Below are 19,454 nucleotides of genomic sequence, written 5' to 3'. Positions count from 1 at the left end.
ATATAAGAGATGATATTTAGTTGAACTCATTTTAATTAGACAAATTTATTTACACATAATATAATTTTATTATACAATGAGTTAACACTGTATTCATGTTTCTAAAATGAAAATTATGTCAGAGATATATGGTATTCTTTCCTATTTAATGTATTGACCTATGATCGGTTTGGTCAAAGCCATATATATATTTACTGTTTTTGGAAGTAAATATGCTCAATCGTCAGTAAATATTCCAGTTCGTTGTCTTTAACGATTTAATTATTTATTTATAATATTTTGATAATCTAAAATTTGAATAAGTAATGTATGTGTAGGCCAGTGATGCACCTGAAATTGAAGGTATAAAAATTATAAAACCGGAACAAATTAATATAAATAATTCTGGTTTATAAACTTAATTTGTAGCATGGGTTCGATTAAAAGGTTTATTTCTGGAACAGGAGCTGGAAAAAAATAAGACTTATAAGCCCAAAAGTTATAAAATCAAGAGTCAGTAATGAGCCAATTACATATTCATATAGGCAAAATATATCCAATCACTTTGAGACAGTATTTTGGCGACTTGCATTGCAAAAGAACATACTCTGGGTCATTGTTGAGATGCAAGAATAATAAAACAAATTGCAAATGTATTAAAAAGGCGTTATCCGGAACAGGAGTTTCTACGGCATGCCTATACGGAGATGAATTGACAGACTGTAGAGGAGCAAGCTTTGAGAACAGGGAATACACACTAGAGTCAATTGAAATATTCAATGATAATAATATATGTCGAGCTGATGATTCATGGAAATATGAAGAAAGAACAATAACGGAAGCCAAAAATATTAATCTAAATGATAGTAACATAGGTTATTTCAAAACTTAATAATATGACTTAGACCCTTACATTGATAAAAAGGTTAGGTTAGGGGACACCAGGGTTACGAACATACTGAATACCTTTAATGTTAACCCAGTGAGGTACATTCATTCTGACCTTTACTACTACAATAAAACAACAAAGAGGAACATAAGTGAGTTAAAAGTAAATTCAATTGTTTAGATGACACACCGGCACAAAATTTTACTGATGAAAAATGCTGGTACTTCAAGACTTTTGAAAAGAGACATGGAGTGGATATCTCATCGTCGCAATGCGTAGGAGAGCTGGAGTCATGTAACTTAAAGGATGAGTATAAGCTGTGTAAATTTGGTAAATTAAGAATGAAAATCAACTTAATTTAGTAAAAACGAGGTACTATAGATACAAGAATGAGGCGTTTGAGATGAATTTTGAAGATTTCAACCTGTCAAACGTATATTCGGTCTATTTAGAGGAAGAAGGTAGGAAATGTGGACAGGCTGCAAATGAGCATCCTGAAATAGAGAAGGTGAAATTCCTGCAAGTTACTATCCTGAAGGAAATAACGTTGACTCCAAGAAGGGTGTTTCATTTGGGCCCATTTGGGCCGTACACCGAAACAAAGAAACTCAAAATATGTGCTTGCTCCAGTTACACAAAGACAAACAAAATATACTCGTGTGTCAGAAAGAGTGACTATGACATAGAAATCGGAGAAGTGGTAATAAGAGGTAAAGTATATATAGGGAAACAACGATTTTTAGAAAAGAAAACTGTTAGTTTTCAAGATTCTGACTCCGGTAAACCTATAAACGTCAGTGTACAGGATCAAATAGCATTTATGGTCGAATCTTGGGTCATAGATGAAGATTGCACAAAACTTTTTGATCTCTACAAGGTGGATTGGAATGATTATACAGTTGAAGATCTCCCGAGTTTATCGAAGTACTTTGTTATGGGAGAGAACAGCGAGGATAATAGAACAGTAACATTTAGAGGAGACGTAGCAGGAAAGTTTTGCGTATGTTTGGTAGGAAAGAATGATGCAATGATAGAAACGAGTGAACAGGGATATAGAGTAAAGGGTTAGTTATCTCATTAAAAGCATATAAATTAAATAGGAGTTAAAAACAACATTGACGCTATCGCATATAAGGACTCGAAGGGCAAAAGAATTGTAGATGGGATTTTAGTAGAGACAGTAGGAATTGAAGCAGAATACATAGAGTCTATATTCGTAGTAGACTCCAAAAAGTCATGCGATGGTGAGTCGGTCGGTGAGTGGAGTGGAAGGAAGTATAGATATAATACACTGAGTGCATCACACGAACAAAAGTATCTGATATACGACGAGTTTAGATTTTTAAAAGAGGACGCAGTACTGGATGAAAATTTGATCTGTGTAAAATACACAAATTTAGAAGGTAAATACGCAGTGGGACTACTATCGGAAAGGGAATATAAGGATTATAGAATACACACGCTTAATAAGCCAGTAGACATAGACCAAGTGCAACCGGACGATATGTACATATTCTACGCTACCAATAATTTGGAAAAGTTCGAATCATGGCGTGAACAGTTTAAGAGGTTAAATGAGAGGAGGAGAGTTGGTTCCCATCAAGTAGGAGACTTAAATTCCAATGAGGGATTTGTTGACAAGTACTTTAAAAAGATGGTACACTTTGAGGTCTACAAGGGCAAAAATAGAATAAGCATGAGTGTTGCAAATGAGGAGGAAACATTGTTACTGCCGATTTACGATGTGACAATAGACTCACCCTCAAAGATGAGGATGGTAGTAACGTCAAAAAAGGTGTACTGGTACGTTCTGATGGACTCGAAGAGGTTGCTAGTGAGGTACGACGTGGACAACATAGTGGAAAGGTATGAGCTGAGAAGAGACGTAGTATTCAATGACATAATATTGTACCACCCAATGGACTTTGAGGTTCTTCAGCAGGAGGACCTCGTAAAGATAGTGCTGATCGACTCCTCGAGTTCGTGCATAGTGATGTTGGACTCTGAGCTGAGGCACATAAAGTCGATTTGCAACAACATAGAAAACACGGCTCTTGTGAACCCATTATCAATAACGTGCTCAGCGAGTCAGAAGGGCTCTAAGATATTTAATTGCTTTGTAGTAGAGAACACAACGGACATGATAATATGGCTGTCAGTGGACATAGGGAAGGAGGAACTGAGTTACGTGTCTAACTATCTGACAGGCACAGTGGCAGATGATTTGGATCCACATTTGGGATCAATATCGTCAGTAGAGTCCTACGTGTACAACGACTCTAAGATAGATACAACACTGTTGTTCATAATAAGGGTAAGTCTTGTTGCAATTAAATTGATTTTAGGAAAATCCGGAGTTCTGGGCGATTCTCCTACCTGACGTTGCCACTAAAAAAATACACTTTGTGACCACGCTGAGTAATCTTCCAGGATATAGTAGAGTTAAAAGGATATGTCCAACATACAATGGACCTACTGAACACAAATTGATGATAATAAGGGAGCATTACATAAACTACCCTCTGAAAAAAGGAAACGATATACAAGACATATTTGAAAGAGTGAGAGACGAAGACAATATAAAATGGGTGCTGACATGGGCTCCCCTAGAGTCAATACTACAGATCCCAGACTTCAGCTATAACATACCTGAAAACATAGTGTACAAGGATTCGCTAAGGTTGGCTCCACAGTTCATGGAATATGAACGTTTCAAAAAGATGATAACGTATCACATAGGAAACTATGAGGACCTGAATGGATATGTGAAAAATACGTTTGCAATTGATAGGTTGACTGGAGAGCTGAGCATAACAGTGAACGAGATTAAGGTCAGAAGGCTAAAGCTGACCATAGTAGCAAGTATCCTGGCAGTTGAGGACAAAATAGATTTAGACATAAATTTCAGCTGCAGAGATGGAGAATACTATGACGGAAGCTCTTGTCTACAGTGCCCAGTGGGTTATTACTACTCTGTGTCGATGAACCCGAGAGATGGAAGTGATTGGCCAAAGTGTACCAAGTGTCCAGAAAACAAGATTACAAGGAGGGAGGGCTCTAGCTCTTTGGAAGATTGTACTTGTGACAAGGGTTCGACAGTTGTAATAGACCCTGTAACATCTTTAGAAATATGTGAACCATGCCCACCAGGTACATATATACGCATATATACTTGCGTACACAAGAGCGATAATTATTATGTATATACAGCTTATTAAACAGAACTAAATATGTAAATAGGAACATACAAGTCGACGGTGGGTTCAGAACCATGTATTGGATCATGTTACAAAAACTCTGAAACGAAAGTTATAGGGAGCAAGAGTGAAGAGGAACGAAGATGCGAATGGTATGGAAATAACAACTCATAATTGAATAGTTTGCCGGGATACTATTGGGGAGGACACGATCAAGGCATAAACGAATGCGTTGAATGTGAAAAGGGGTACTTCTGCCTCGGCGGATTCAAGTCAAATAGAAACAAATGCCCAGAGAACATGACCTCTCAACCAGGATCAAACGACCAGGATAAATGTGTGTGTATGATGGGATGTGAACCGGTACTAGAGGGATCTCAAGTTTCACTAATCCAAAAGGAACAAGGATTTAGAAGTCAATCTGATACATTAAAATGTAAACCGTGTCCAAAAAATAAATACAAAGATACAGAATCAAACGATAGTTGCACTGAATGTCCAATAAACTCATACACTGGAGAAAATGGTAGCCAAAAGAAATCAGACTGCAGTAAATGTAATCCTGGATATTATGAAACAGGCCTAGAGGATGAGCCATGTAGAAAATGCAGAGAAAATATGTACTGCGTGGGATCAAACGCTAAGGAAAGAGTAAACAAAAAGTATGAAGGAAAGATGGAAAGGTGTCCAGAGAATTCTAAGAGTGTTGAACCTTTTGAAATGAATGTTAGTATGTTGAATTGTTTGTGTGTTGAGGGTTATGTTCCTGTGATAACTGGTTCATTGTTGAAATGTACTCAGGCTCCGAGGGATTATTATAAGGACTTTGTTGGTAACAGGGATGCGATTCCTTGTCCGAATGGTTCAATGACTTTGTCGACTGGTGCCACATCTAGGGACTCGTGTGTATGTGAGAGAGGTACATACTTTGATGTGATAACTCAACATTGTACGATATGTCCTATTGGCAAATACTGTATGGGTGGAAAGGATGATCAGATGAATCATAGACAACCAATGGATTGTGCAGATAGTAATGCTTTAACAAAGACTACTGGTGCATCATCGATATCAGAGTGTGCTTGTAAGCCAGGATACTATATGGATAAAGATTCAAACAACATATGTAAGGAGTGTCCAGAAAATCATTACAAATCATATGTATCAAATGATTTATGTACAAAGTGTGATGAGAATTCATCAACAAGTGGGAAGAAGGGTTCCACATCAAAGGAACAATGTGTGTGTGATCCTGGTTATTATTTTGACAATGGATGTGTATCATGTAACTTCAATGATAGATATTGTCCAGGTGGTGTAATAGAAATAAAAGATAATAAAGGAGCAATTAAAATAGTAACACAAACACCAATAAAATGTCCTCCGAATACTGAGATTACACCAGGAGTTGATAATGCTAGTTCAATTAAATTTTGTAAGTGTAAAAAGGGGTACTCATTTGTATCTGAAGACGATGTCATGAACACGAAGAAATGTGCTCCATGTTCACCAGGTACATACAAAAGCTCAGTCATGGACTCAAGTTGTAATGGTCTATGTACTCAGAATGCTACCAGTCTGAATGGTGCAGTGAGTTCTAATCAATGTTTCTGTAGATCCGGTTATTACTATCTTGAAGGTGGTGTCTGTAGTAAGTGTATGGAAGGTGCCATGTGTGAAGGAGGTTTAATAGATAAAACTAATAGTAGTGGTAATGATAACAATAATACGGCTAGTGGTAATGATAACAATAATACGGCTAGTGGTAATGATAACAATAATACGGCTAGTGGTAATGATAACAATAATACGGCTAGTGGTAATGAAATTGTTGATTTGACTAATGCGAGTAACTCAAATACTCCTGTTGGTACTGATATGATTAACACTGGTAATAATATAAACAATTTAATTGTCGATATTGATGACCATGTTAAACCTATTGCCGTTGAAGGTTATTATCTTGATAAGATTAATCTAAAGTTAAGAAAGTCTGATGATTGGAAGTTTATTAAATGTCCAATTAAGGGTTCATGTCTCGGTAATGATAAATGTTCATCTTCTATGGAACATTATTTATGTAGTGAATGTAAGATGGGTTATACGAACAATTTTGTTAAAGGAGTTTTGTGTCAACAGTGTCCAAATATGTTTATAAACATATCATTAACAATGATTTATGGACTTGGATTGTTATTAATTAACATTGTTATGGCTTGTCTTAATATAAGTGCAGGTTTTAATCGTAGATCTATACATTCGGTTGTTATTAAGATTGCGCTGAACTATGCAATATGTACATCAGTCATTAATGTTATTAATTTTGCTGAACTTAAAATACCAATGGGCCTAAGTAGAATAACAAATTCATTTACAAAAGTATTTGATTCAGAAGATGTTGTTTATTACACATCGATCGATTGTCTGATTCGTAAGTTTTTGAAAGTGAACCATGCTGATTCACTGTTCTATGTCACATTGTATACAGTATTTCTACCTATCATCTTATTATTTGTTGTTACAATGTTAATGTGGGTTATTCTTAGTATATTTAAGGTTAGGAAATATAATGACACTAGAACAAAGCTAGCTCTGTTACAACAAGCTGAAATTCAGGGTATGCATAAAATATCAGAAAAATTAAGAGAACAATATGAGAACGAAAGATTGTTAATGATATTCAGATATATTCCACTACCTAATCAGACAATATGGCTCAAGTTTAGAAACTTTATAGAAGATATGATTCCGATTTATGTGACTGTACTTTTCTCAGTACATGGAAAGATAACAAGTAGGATGTTAAGTCTATTGGATTGTAGTTACATTGACCTAGGACGTTCATTTCCTGGCAAATATATGTTGAGACCTGCAATGAGTATTAAATGTTCATTATATCCATCCGATGGTTATATCAAATATTTAATATTAGGTTTGAGTGGACTAGTTATTTGGGGATTTGGTATACCATTCCTTTCGTTCACTGTGTTATACACTAATCGCAAAAACTTATATGCTACCAGCATTAGAATGAAATATGGTTTTTTACACAATGGATTCAGACAAGATTACTGGTATTGGGAAACTATTGTTTTTACCAGAAAGTGTTTAGTTCTTGTAATTGGTAGCATTGTTATAGTACCATCTCAGAACTACAGTGGATCAAGAATATGGATGGCATTAGTTGTAGCAATCATATTTTTAATTGTACAACTAATATACAAACCCTTCGACGAAAGGTAATTGTTTATAATATTTAATCCTATTTATTAATACTAGACATTGCAATTTGTAATAATACATAATACTATCAACTATAATATTCACATAAACTACACCTAATAATAATACTGATCATAATTAACTAACTAATAATAACAATTAGAGACTATTTCGTACTAGGAAGACTTGAGAACCATAGTATGATAGCCTGGACATTTACACTCATACTCTTCTCAATCATCATCGAATCAAATTTTAGTCCTATAGTCAACTTTTTTCTTTTTACGGTTATCGTCATCCTTAACGTTTTATTTGTACTGGAGGTTTTATTTTTCTTTATAATCTCTTTCTATTCTAATGCAATATTTCTGATCAACGAACACTTTTCTAAAGCCAATTTCACATACATCAAGGCCTCTCACATCCTCTATTCAAATCAGCCATTTGTATCATATGACCAAACAAATGAAGTCATAACACTTAAGCCCAAAACCAAAAGATTGAGATTAACCAAATCTGATAAGAACCTTACGTATGACCACTTGAACTATTTGGTGAACTCAATCAGTAATTTATATACCATTGCGGTTCATGAAATAAAGCTAGATGTTATCCCTTCAATGCTTATAGAGTTTTTAATAAGGTATTCAATTTCAATGGCAAACGTAGAAAACAAAATATTGGAAAAGTGTTTGTTTAATGAGTTCTCAGGGGGGAATTTGTCTAAACTAATTGTTCACGTGACTACGGACAACTATAACAACCTAAACAAATTTATTAACCTTAAGAAGTATAAGAAGGATAACCCATCCGATCATTACGTCCCTGCCATTCAAAAAAAACTCTTTAGGTTCGGGTTTGATGACAAGGAGATAAACGCAATAGTTAACTCATTATTCGATGACGACATTTTAATAAATGACTTATTCCTCTCAGACCTGTTCAGGTCGATTGAGAAGTTGGCCAATCTAGACAAAAAAGCACTAAGCCTCCTATATGCTCTTTTTAAACACTTTAAATTCTACTTTGAGAGAAAGGAAAGTCAGGAGATGGAAGAGAAACTTAACAACTTGAATAAAATTAAAAGTGAATTGCAAATGAGGAGAATAGATGGGAGTCATGGAGAAGAGCTGAAACGTTCAGTTGATAAACTCATGGATGAGGTAAATGTTCTGAAGGTTAAAAAGGTTGAGTACATAGAACAACTAAAGGAGCTTGATGCTATGGAGTTCAAATTTAAAAAAGAACACGACAACATCCTGTTAAACGTTAACAAGGAAGGAGCCATGAATGATAATAGTGAGAGTAGGTTCGGGGACATGATCCAGGACCTGGGATTTGAATCGCATGAGCGCTCGGAGTTCATTACCGAGGTGAACCCGGATGACTTTGAATGACTCCAAAATAATATATATATTCATTATTATCATACTTGTTATTTAAACCTAATCATACGTCCTTTTCTTGAATCCAAAGTTGACAATGTCAGTTCCAAAGTCCCCTATGTCCAAATGTGAATAATCCTCTGATTTGTAGACCTTAAGTGCTCTCAGTGGGTCGTTTTTGAACATGTGTATCTTCTCCTCTAAGATGCGCACCTTTTGATTTAACTCGTCCAGCTCTTCCTTAGAACAAAATACCTCCTCAACATCTTTTGGTAACTTACTACGATCATCCAACATTTTTTCTATTTCTGATAAATCGTTTAGTTTTTTAGTCTCATATTCTATGCTTTTTGCCTTTTCCTTAATTTTCAACTCTTTGAAATGTACATATGTGTTAGCAATTATTTTAAATTCATTCAATTTAATAATCGAAAAAGCCATATAAAAGTCTGAAAGAGGTATCCCACTGGATAGCACCTGTTTATCAAACAACATGGCAGGGTTAACAATAACCTCCGATTCTTTAAATCCATCCTTATCTTCACCAGAATAATTAAAATTATTTGTGTAACTTTTGTTAATAAATGATAAGTTAACTAGCTTATCGATGTTTCCATCGGCAAACGATTTGACCAAATTTTCAGTATTTTGCCTTTCTGTTTCATTAACATGAACTGCAAAGGTCAACCTTGTGATAAATTCTGGAAAATCGCAAGGAATCACATCCAATTCCATTCTAACATTTGCAAAACAAACAATTTCAGTCATGACATGTGAAAAATATTGTTTGTCATGATATGTTATTGCATAAAACCTGTTGAACTTATCAATTATAGTAACTGGTGATTTAAGATTCGTTGAACACGTTACGGTGTCAAACGATATAATCGGTTCAGAGCTTTTGATTTTAGAAGATAATTTAATCAGATTACCATAAATAAACCGATATAATAGAGAATCGGTTTTTTTAACTTGAATACGAAGATTGTGAGAGTAGGCAACAAGAAGTTGAAAAACAACTTCTAAAATAAAAGCAGAATTCAGAATAATTATAAATAAAATGATAGTGATGTTGTAAAGTGGATTAAAATTTGATTCGATGATGATTGAGAAGAGTATGAGTGTAAATGTCCAGGCTATCATACTATGGTTCTCAAGTCTTCCTAGTACGAAATAGTCTCTAATTGTTATTATTAGTTAGTTAATTATGATCAGTATTATTATTAGGTGTAGTTTATGTGAATATTATAGTTGATAGTATTATGTATTATTACAAATTGCAATGTCTAGTATTAATAAATAGGATTAAATATTATAAACAATTACCTTTCGTCGAAGGGTTTGTATATTAGTTGTACAATTAAAAATATGATTGCTACAACTAATGCCATCCATATTCTTGATCCACTGTAGTTCTGAGATGGTACTATAACAATGCTACCAATTACAAGAACTAAACACTTTCTGGTAAAAACAATAGTTTCCCAATACCAGTAATCTTGTCTGAATCCATTGTGTAAAAAACCATATTTCATTCTAATGCTGGTAGCATATAAGTTTTTGCGATTAGTGTATAACACAGTGAACGAAAGGAATGGTATACCAAATCCCCAAATAACTAGTCCACTCAAACCTAATATTAAATATTTGATATAACCATCGGATGGATATAATGAACATTTAATACTCATTGCAGGTCTCAACATATATTTGCCAGGAAATGAACGTCCTAGGTCAATGTAACTACAATCCAATAGACTTAACATCCTACTTGTTATCTTTCCATGTACTGAGAAAAGTACAGTCACATAAATCGGAATCATATCTTCTATAAAGTTTCTAAACTTGAGCCATATTGTCTGATTAGGTAGTGGAATATATCTGAATATCATTAACAATCTTTCGTTCTCATATTGTTCTCTTAATTTTTCTGATATTTTATGCATACCCTGAATTTCAGCTTGTTGTAACAGAGCTAACTTTGTTCTAGTGTCATTATATTTCCTAACCTTAAATATACTAAGAATAACCCACATTAACATTGTAACAACAAATAATAAGATGATAGGTAGAAATACTGTATACAATGTGACATAGAACAGTGAATCAGCATGGTTCACTTTCAAAAACTTACGAATCAGACAATCGATCGATGTGTAATAAACAACATCTTCTGAATCAAATACTTTTGTAAATGAATTTGTTATTCTACTTAGGCCCATTGGTATTTTAAGTTCAGCAAAATTAATAACATTAATGACTGATGTACATATTGCATAGTTCAGCGCAATCTTAATAACAACCGAATGTATAGATCTACGATTAAAACCTGCACTTATATTAAGACAAGCCATAACAATGTTAATTAATAACAATCCAAGTCCATAAATCATTGTTAATGATATGTTTATAAACATATTTGGACACTGTTGACACAAAACTCCTTTAACAAAATTGTTCGTATAACCCATCTTACATTCACTACATAAATAATGTTCCATAGAAGATGAACATTTATCATTACCGAGACATGAACCCTTAATTGGACATTTAATAAACTTCCAATCATCAGACTTTCTTAACTTTAGATTAATCTTATCAAGATAATAACCTTCAACGGCAATAGGTTTAACATGGTCATCAATATCGACAATTAAATTGTTTATATTATTACCAGTGTTAATCATATCAGTACCAACAGGAGTATTTGAGTTACTCGCATTAGTCAAATCAACAATTTCATTACCACTAGCCGTATTATTGTTATCATTACCACTAGCCGTATTATTGTTATCATTACCACTAGCCGTATTATTGTTATCATTACCACTAGCCGTATTATTGTTATCATTACCACTACTATTAGTTTTATCTATTAAACCTCCTTCACACATGGCACCTTCCATACACTTACTACAGACACCACCTTCAAGATAGTAATAACCGGATCTACAGAAACATTGATTAGAACTCACTGCACCATTCAGACTGGTAGCATTCTGAGTACATAGACCATTACAACTTGAGTCCATGACTGAGCTTTTGTATGTACCTGGTGAACATGGAGCACATTTCTTCGTGTTCATGACATCGTCTTCAGATACAAATGAGTACCCCTTTTTACACTTACAAAATTTAATTGAACTAGCATTATCAACTCCTGGTGTAATCTCAGTATTCGGAGGACATTTTATTGGTGTTTGTGTTACTATTTTAATTGCTCCTTTATTATCTTTTATTTCTATTACACCACCTGGACAATATCTATCATTGAAGTTACATGATACACATCCATTGTCAAAATAATAACCAGGATCACACACACATTGTTCCTTTGATGTGGAACCCTTCTTCCCACTTGTTGATGAATTCTCATCACACTTTGTACATAAATCATTTGATACATATGATTTGTAATGATTTTCTGGACACTCCTTACATATGTTGTTTGAATCTTTATCCATATAGTATCCTGGCTTACAAGCACACTCTGATATCGATGATGCACCAGTAGTCTTTGTTAAAGCATTACTATCTGCACAATCCATTGGTTGTCTATGATTCATCTGATCATCCTTTCCACCCATACAGTATTTTCCAATAGGACATATCGTACAATGTTGAGTTATCACATCAAAGTATGTACCTCTCTCACATACACACGAGTCCCTAGATGTGGCACCAGTCGACAAAGTCATTGAACCATTCGGACAAGGAATCGCATCCCTGTTACCAACAAAGTCCTTATAATAATCCCTCGGAGCCTGAGTACATTTCAACAATGAACCAGTTATCACAGGAACATAACCCTCAACACACAAACAATTCAACATACTAACATTCATTTCAAAAGGTTCAACACTCTTAGAATTCTCTGGACATGGTATTTTTTTCTTCGCGTATAGCTTATCTTTGTCACTCATTGGGCTTGATCCTACGCAAAAGTGATTTTCTTCACATTTTTCACAGACGCTATTTTTACTTTCACTTTCATAGTAACCTTCATCACACATGTTACATTCCTTTTTACTGACAGGGCTCATTGATTCACTGAATGTATGGTCTGGGCATTTTGTACATCTTTTGTTTCCCTCATTATCATTATAACTTTTGTGACCGCAGGGTATACAAACCATTCTATTCACATTTATATTTTGATTTTGAAGATTCATCATGCTAATTTCCTTTTCTATTCTTTTCTTTAATTTATATTCTGGGTTTTTTCGATTGACCAATTTAAACAAACTAACTATTTCATAACCTTTTTTACACACGCATTGGCTCAAGGATTTGGGCAAACTATTTGTAAGCCCATTAGAAAGAACATCAATTACTGTTGTAGTGTTTGAAGGACATTTGATTTTGCGTCCTTTAATTCCTCCGGGACAAAAATATCCGGTCTCACAAGGTATGCATTCCTTTATACCTCCGGCGTGATCCACGTAATAGTACCCTTCATGGCATGAGCAATCTCTATCTTCCTCTGAAACACTGGCTGTTTTGTTAGAATATGAATTTTTGTAGCAACCATTTCCAATACAAGGCTGAAATCCCACAGAGCTCTTCCATTTTCCTGGTTCGCAAGGTGAGCAGGGAATGAGAAGGTCTGCAGAAGGCTCATAGCCTGGAGCACATAGACACTGAGTACCAGATGTAGCCCCTTCGCTTATTGTAGTTTGCCTATCAGGGCATTTTGTGCACTTAGACCAATTAGTAAAATCATCCTTTATCATTTGAATAGAATTGTACTCCCCTCTTTCACAAATCTTACATCCGTTAGACTCATTAGGTGTTTGATCATTTTCGTTATGGCTGTAATAATGGCCGTCTTTACACACAACATTAAATGATAAAACTGTCGACCTAGATTCGATAAATCCGAAAGCAGTAACTCTTATTGAAAGATGAAACCCGTGAATATATTTTAATTTTATGTTAATTTCCCCAGTCTTCTCATTTATTTTTATGGTATTTTTGTGAGTTGCGTTTCCCGTCCAATCAAAATTTCTGTTCACATATTCCAAGTGTTTGTGATTTTTATTTTTAGAATCAACCTCATCTTCAAGATTTAATATGTCCAATTCATATCTAATTAAATTTTGTTTGTTACCGGAGTCAATTTTTGGTGTTAAATTTATCTCATCTCCGATTACAATCCATTCTGGGATCGTATATTCAAAATTGTTAATTGAAATGGTATCCATTACATTAACAATAGTTAATGTTTCCATTTCCTTGTTATACTTTTTCCTCACTCCAAGTCTAAATAGCATTATATAGTCCTGGTCGTTAAGTCTTTCATCGTTTTGAACACTCATCAACAGTTTAGAAATGTGTATGAAATTTCCATATGATATCATCTTAAGTTCAGTTTTACTATAATATGTTATTTTTTTAGCTTCACTATTCAAATCAATGATTAGTAATATCAGAGCTGGGTTTTCTGATTCTATAACATATATTAAAACTGTATTTGCGTATAAAACCGTTTCGACAGTTATGGGCCTAATCAACGTATACTGTGAGATTCTGGTTTCATCTTCTTCTGTATCCTTTTTGTTTTCACTCATATCGCCATTACCATAGGTATCTAGCAAAGTTAAACGTTGAGCAAACACATCGACTTGAACCCACAATATACTTCCTCCATGCGGTTGAGTAATAAAACAGTTTACATGGCCCCTTTCTTCATCAGATTCAAATCCAAATTCCTCAAAAGTATTGATACACTGACCCACATCAAATCGAGAGTCTGTACACGAAATTTGAGAAGGTTCAAATATATTTTTATGACCATCTTGTCTGCACAATTTAGAAACTTCAGTCAGCGTAGAGTTGTAAAGTATTATACAGTTCAATCCAATATCCGTCACTATTATCAAATGACGATTTACGCAATCATCGAAGTAGCTAATCAACTTCATATCTACTGGTGAGACCAGTTTTGTACAAAACTCACTTCCAATATCGCAGCTCGTTTTCATAAGTTTCAAATTAAATTTATTTTTTTCTTGAGCGGTTCTATCCAATTCAATTTCATACATGTTTATTCCAAATTCACCTTCATTCAACACTATTCCCACCAGTTTGTTCATTGTAATATAAATTCCAAATGCTATCGGCGAGTTTACTTCTATACTACCAATATATGTCGGTGATACTCTATTCGGCCTGAAAAGAAACATCCTTACTACATTCTCATCTGGGTAGGACCAAAAACTCAATATTGCAGGGTAATCGTTTTTATGATTTTTGCTTTTTTTAAGAACAGTGTCAGGATTTAAATTCTCCATCGTTTTAAAACTATTCACGAATTTAGCGAAATGGGTGTAATCCTTTTTCACTGTAAAATTTTTATGCAAGGAATGTAACATTTCGAAATTTTCATCTTCTTTTATGCCAATTAAGAATGTTATAAGATCCCATTCGTCGTATATTTTATAGTTAAACACATCGTTTGGCACTGTTATTTCTGGCCCTGCCATTATTTCGCTCACTTCGTGATTGATGAAATCCACAAAGATACCAGATCCTAATTTGTGTAATTTGGAATCCTCTGTAAATGCACACACTTGGAACCTTTCGGGCTTTTCTTGCATAATGGTCAACCTTTTTGTAATTTCAAAGTCTGAAGCTCTCCACAAAGTTAAGGATTTATCTATTACACTATTCACCACTGGGAATATATTTATCGAGTACGCAAATGGCTTTTCACAAACTTCTTGCGGTGAGCTATATTTCGATATTATAACACCGACTGGAGGCATGTTGACCTTCCAGCTTTCAAAGAACAACGACTGCTCTCTATAATTGTCTCCTTTGTCCTTATCATAAATTAGTGTAAAAGTTTTGTTGGAATAAAATCCTAAAATCAATACTGTTTATTTCTTAAAACTAACCTTGAAGGCTGACTCTGTACTTTATTAATGGGTTATTTGTGTCCTTTATGTTCTGATCCACGAATGAGTATGATCCTGCCTTTTCAATGTGAAAATACACATTATGATTAGGTTGTATATCCTTTCTTGCAATCATCTGATGAGTATACTTAGACTGAGGTCTTCTATCCATTTCGGGCATATATGATTTTTGCGTTCTATTGGCCATTTCTATATCCAATAGTGCATCGATAGATCTAGAACAAGTTTCAAAATTTAACTGTTCGTTATTCCTACACACTACCGCATCAGCCTCATTCACCAAAGACACAATGCCATTTAAACCCAAATTCCTGTCCAACACTACCTCATCCGTCATTTCCTCTACCGGATTTGGCACAAAATCACCTATTATACATTATTTTATTTTCAACTCCTACCTTGTACTATCAGCACTCCTACCGTTATTCTATAATGCTTCTTATTTATACATGGGTTTTCTATTCCGTTGGCATTATCATAATAGTTGCTATGCATACACGCACATATTTTTGACTCCGACGAAATTCCATCAAGGGCAGTATACCCTTTGAACACGTATGACGGTTCATAAATCGGTGGATCTGAGTACTCAAACAAATCATTCTCCTGGTTCATGGTTCCATTGCCCCTGATCATGTTGAACACTTCTAGTTCGTAGGACTGAACTATGTTCTGATGTACAGCTGCAAACTGATCCCCGCACGTTGAAGAGTGGTCAATGAATATTATCTTCAACTTATACCTCGGTATGTATGGCGTTATCCAAATATCAAACATTATTCCCGACTGGACCTTTATCTCAGGAATTTCTAAAATCACTATGCTTCGTTCTGGCACATACCTTTCGGCAAACACCTTGAGGTCTTGTTGCTCGCCGTTAAGCAGTAAATTTCTTGCGTTTTGTCGATCTGCCTACAATAGTTTTCTGGGAACGCAAATCTCTTTTCATATAAATAGTAGCCAGATGTCATCCCTTCCGACCAATTCAGGCACTTTTTATCCGATTTTGAAAAGTTTTGGCAGCCTTGATAAGCAAAAGTATGAGCATCATAATCTTCAGAACACGCTGAATTCATTTTATCGTTTACATTTTTATATAAACTTACGGCATCCGTTTGTTAGTGCATCCCAGTCTATACTTTCAATATTAACCAATTCTCCTTTATCTGAGGGATCTGGAGCTCCTAAACAATCGACTATATTTCTACAATCATCAAGGCATTTTCCGTTTAAACCATAATTCATTGTTTTAACTGAGTAGCACTTGACGTTTGAGTGACCGTCAACCCTTGGAATTTGATCAAATTTACATGATTCCTGGAGCGATTCTTGCAACTGTGATTCCTCTACGACACTCAATATAATTATCAACACTTACTGCAATTTAATTTAATCTGTTCCCTTACTAAATGAAACGAGAACTGCCTTTTTCTGGTCAGTGATTTAACTCCTCCTTTGCAAAAAACGAGTTTTCCACAGTTACTTAAACATTCTTCTGCGTAGATCGAGTGGTCTAGATCAAAATTCTCAACACAGTAAAATCCTATATTTTTCTGTTCCGGCCTGAACCTTGCTGAGTGCTTTACCGTGTTATTATTCATGTTACAGAACATATTCGCCCATATTTGCGTTCTAGAATAGTTGTTCTCTATACTCTTATTTATTTCATAACATTTCTACCTGATTCGAGTTCATTCTTTTTCACTAGGAATGTTACCTTCTCATTTCTTAACCATTTTTTTATTTTAAATGTTAGTTCTCTGTTTTTCAGAACTTTATTTGCCGTATATTTATAGGCTTCTTCTTGGCTCTTGGACAGAACATCTTCATTCTACATTAATTTTACACCAATTTTTCCACTTACTTGACTTTGTAGGTCACTTAAGCTTGTCGCCTCTGATATTACCTATACTTTTACTATTTTTTCTTCCTTCTTACATGATTTATGTCTTTTTGTAAAATTACACAAACAATGAATATTAATATAAGTCTCATTGTACTCTTTTATTTCCATTATTAACATTTACTTACATTTTACTTTTTTATTAATTCATAATCATATTTTTCTAATGCAGCTATATTTAAAATTTTTTTAAGTGCCAAATGTAATTTTAAGTTCCATTGAGTCGATTTTATTATCTATTCTCACATTTATATAAAGGTCGTACACATTTACATATAAATCTTTAAATTATCTTTATTTATTTATTTTTACACTGTTTTTTGGTTTGAATTTGTTATTATTTCATCTATTAGTCCATAACTTTTATATTCTTCTGCTGACATGAAATTATCTCTTTCTATATCTGCTGTTATTTTTTCCAGTGGTTGTTTAGTTATTTTACTAAATTTTTAAATCATTTTTTTCTATTTTACCTGTATATTTCTATCAAATTTTTCTTTATTTCTATTATGTGTTTTGCTTCTATCTTTATTTGCTCTGCTGTTCCTTCTGCCAATCCGCTAGGCTGTAGTAGCAATACTCTCGAGTGACACAGCCCATATCTCTTTCCTGGCGTCCCTGATCCTAGCAGCAGTGTTGCTGTCGATGCGCACAGTCCCACGTTTATTGTAATCACATCCGATTTCACGTGCTACCACATTAATTCCTCGCTTATTCTCTTACCTTAAGTGTGTCATACAGTGCCAAACCTGCGTGCATATTCCCTCCTGGGCTATTTATGTACAACTTTATTGGCTTTTCTATTGTTTCGTTATCTAGACACAGTATTGCTGCTATTAGTTGATTGACGTATTCGTCGTCTAGTGGCTGACTAACGAACAGGATTCTTTCTCTGAAGAGCCTACGCTTACTTATTTTCACGCAACCACACCTGTTATGTATGTCCTCCCACTCTATTTGATTCGTTCCTGGGTGCTTATATGCCACCTTCGGTATTCCTTTAAATTTTTGTCGTCATTTTCAAGCTTACCTATCACATTTTTTGTTTCCAGGTAGCATTTCATGTCAATCTTGTTAAATAACTTATCGCAATCTCTACCTTTATACAAATTCCCTATTTTTCCTTTTTATTTTACCAATTTCTTACCATTATTATTGATATTATTTATCTTAAATGTGTAACATTTATCCTACAATTATTACTTCTTTACTGCATTCAAATCAAACTCACCTCAATATAACATAAATAAACAACTATGTTAATGATTATTATCTTTATTTTGTTGCGATATTTTAATTTCATCATGTGATTCCATTAACTATTCACCTTCTCCGCTTATTTTCCTTTCTTTCACCTTCCATTGCCGTTATAATTACACTTTTATTATATATAATCACTTATGTTCAATTTTATGAGATTACATTGCAATTATATTTGTTATTATATAACTCCTGTGTTGCTTTTCAGAGTAACGCGGGGCTGCCGGCATTAAGCACTTTTCAACTCCAGTTTTGGTATATTTATTGTGTAATTTAAGGTCGTTTCTAATAAATAAAATTAAAGTGGAATCCGTGATATTTGACGCTCTAACTCCACCCTCCTGTTTGCTGGACCATTGCGTCTATAATGTCCCCGTTTTCTATTCCCAACTCCTCGGGAGTCGAATCCCCCTTTATGCGGTCTCCGTCGAACAGGAATCGCACTACGCATCGGTGTTATCTTTTCCTTTCTAGCTTACCTGCTTCCGGCGATTGTCCTAATCTATTGCAGTACGTGTTCATCAGTTTCTCCAACTTCGTCTTCTTCTTTATTTTAAAATACACTTCCGAGCCGTCCTGTTTGCGTCTTTATGACTGTTTTAACTTACTGGTGATCTCACTTTTAGCTGGATGTGTTCGTTGTCCGGATCAACTTGCTGGTTCTCCTTATTGTTGTTGTTCTCGTCCATTTTATATTTA

General features: G+C 34.4%; 4 protein-coding genes across 4 annotated transcripts; 1 reads left to right on the top strand and 3 right to left on the bottom strand.

The window, feature by feature from the left end:
• Positions 1-115: 115 nt before the first annotated feature.
• On the top strand, positions 116-8,684 carry TOT_010000987 (uncharacterized protein; the record flags this gene model as incomplete). The annotated part of the gene is made up of 17 exons (XM_009691538.1): positions 116-131; positions 409-492; positions 525-854; positions 885-1,019; positions 1,049-1,198; positions 1,231-1,583; positions 1,617-1,932; positions 1,969-3,182; positions 3,214-4,018; positions 4,109-4,217; positions 4,248-4,768; positions 4,985-5,720; positions 5,916-5,931; positions 6,094-6,545; positions 6,627-7,304; positions 7,451-8,108; positions 8,160-8,684. 17 exons carry the CDS (start codon positions 116-118, stop codon positions 8,682-8,684), a joined length of 7,098 nt encoding a protein of 2,365 aa, XP_009689833.1.
• A 48-nt stretch (positions 8,685-8,732) lies between these two features.
• Positions 8,733-17,411, bottom strand: TOT_010001343 (uncharacterized protein; the record flags this gene model as incomplete). Its single annotated transcript, XM_009691537.1, has 9 exons — positions 8,733-9,852; positions 9,999-11,387; positions 11,565-15,537; positions 15,572-15,958; positions 15,985-16,401; positions 16,434-16,658; positions 16,699-16,938; positions 16,971-17,238; positions 17,265-17,411. 9 exons carry the CDS (start codon positions 17,409-17,411, stop codon positions 8,733-8,735), a joined length of 8,166 nt encoding a protein of 2,721 aa, XP_009689832.1.
• A 392-nt stretch (positions 17,412-17,803) lies between these two features.
• Positions 17,804-18,377, bottom strand: TOT_010001342 (ATP-dependent Clp protease proteolytic subunit; the record flags this gene model as incomplete). The annotated part of the gene is made up of 3 exons (XM_009691536.1): positions 17,804-17,936; positions 17,969-18,186; positions 18,219-18,377. 3 exons carry the CDS (start codon positions 18,375-18,377, stop codon positions 17,804-17,806), a joined length of 510 nt encoding a protein of 169 aa, XP_009689831.1.
• A 705-nt stretch (positions 18,378-19,082) lies between these two features.
• On the bottom strand, positions 19,083-19,444 carry TOT_010001341 (ubiquitin-like protein; the record flags this gene model as incomplete). The annotated part of the gene is made up of 3 exons (XM_009691535.1): positions 19,083-19,198; positions 19,235-19,331; positions 19,364-19,444. 3 exons carry the CDS (start codon positions 19,442-19,444, stop codon positions 19,083-19,085), a joined length of 294 nt encoding a protein of 97 aa, XP_009689830.1.
• Between the last annotated feature and the right edge of the window lie 10 nt (positions 19,445-19,454).

The sequence above is a fragment of the Theileria orientalis genome, chromosome 1, assembly GCF_000740895.1.
Source record: "Theileria orientalis strain Shintoku DNA, chromosome 1, complete genome".
NCBI classification, from domain to species: Eukaryota; Apicomplexa; class Aconoidasida; order Piroplasmida; family Theileriidae; genus Theileria; species Theileria orientalis.
This window is presented reverse-complemented; position numbering and strand designations above follow the sequence as displayed.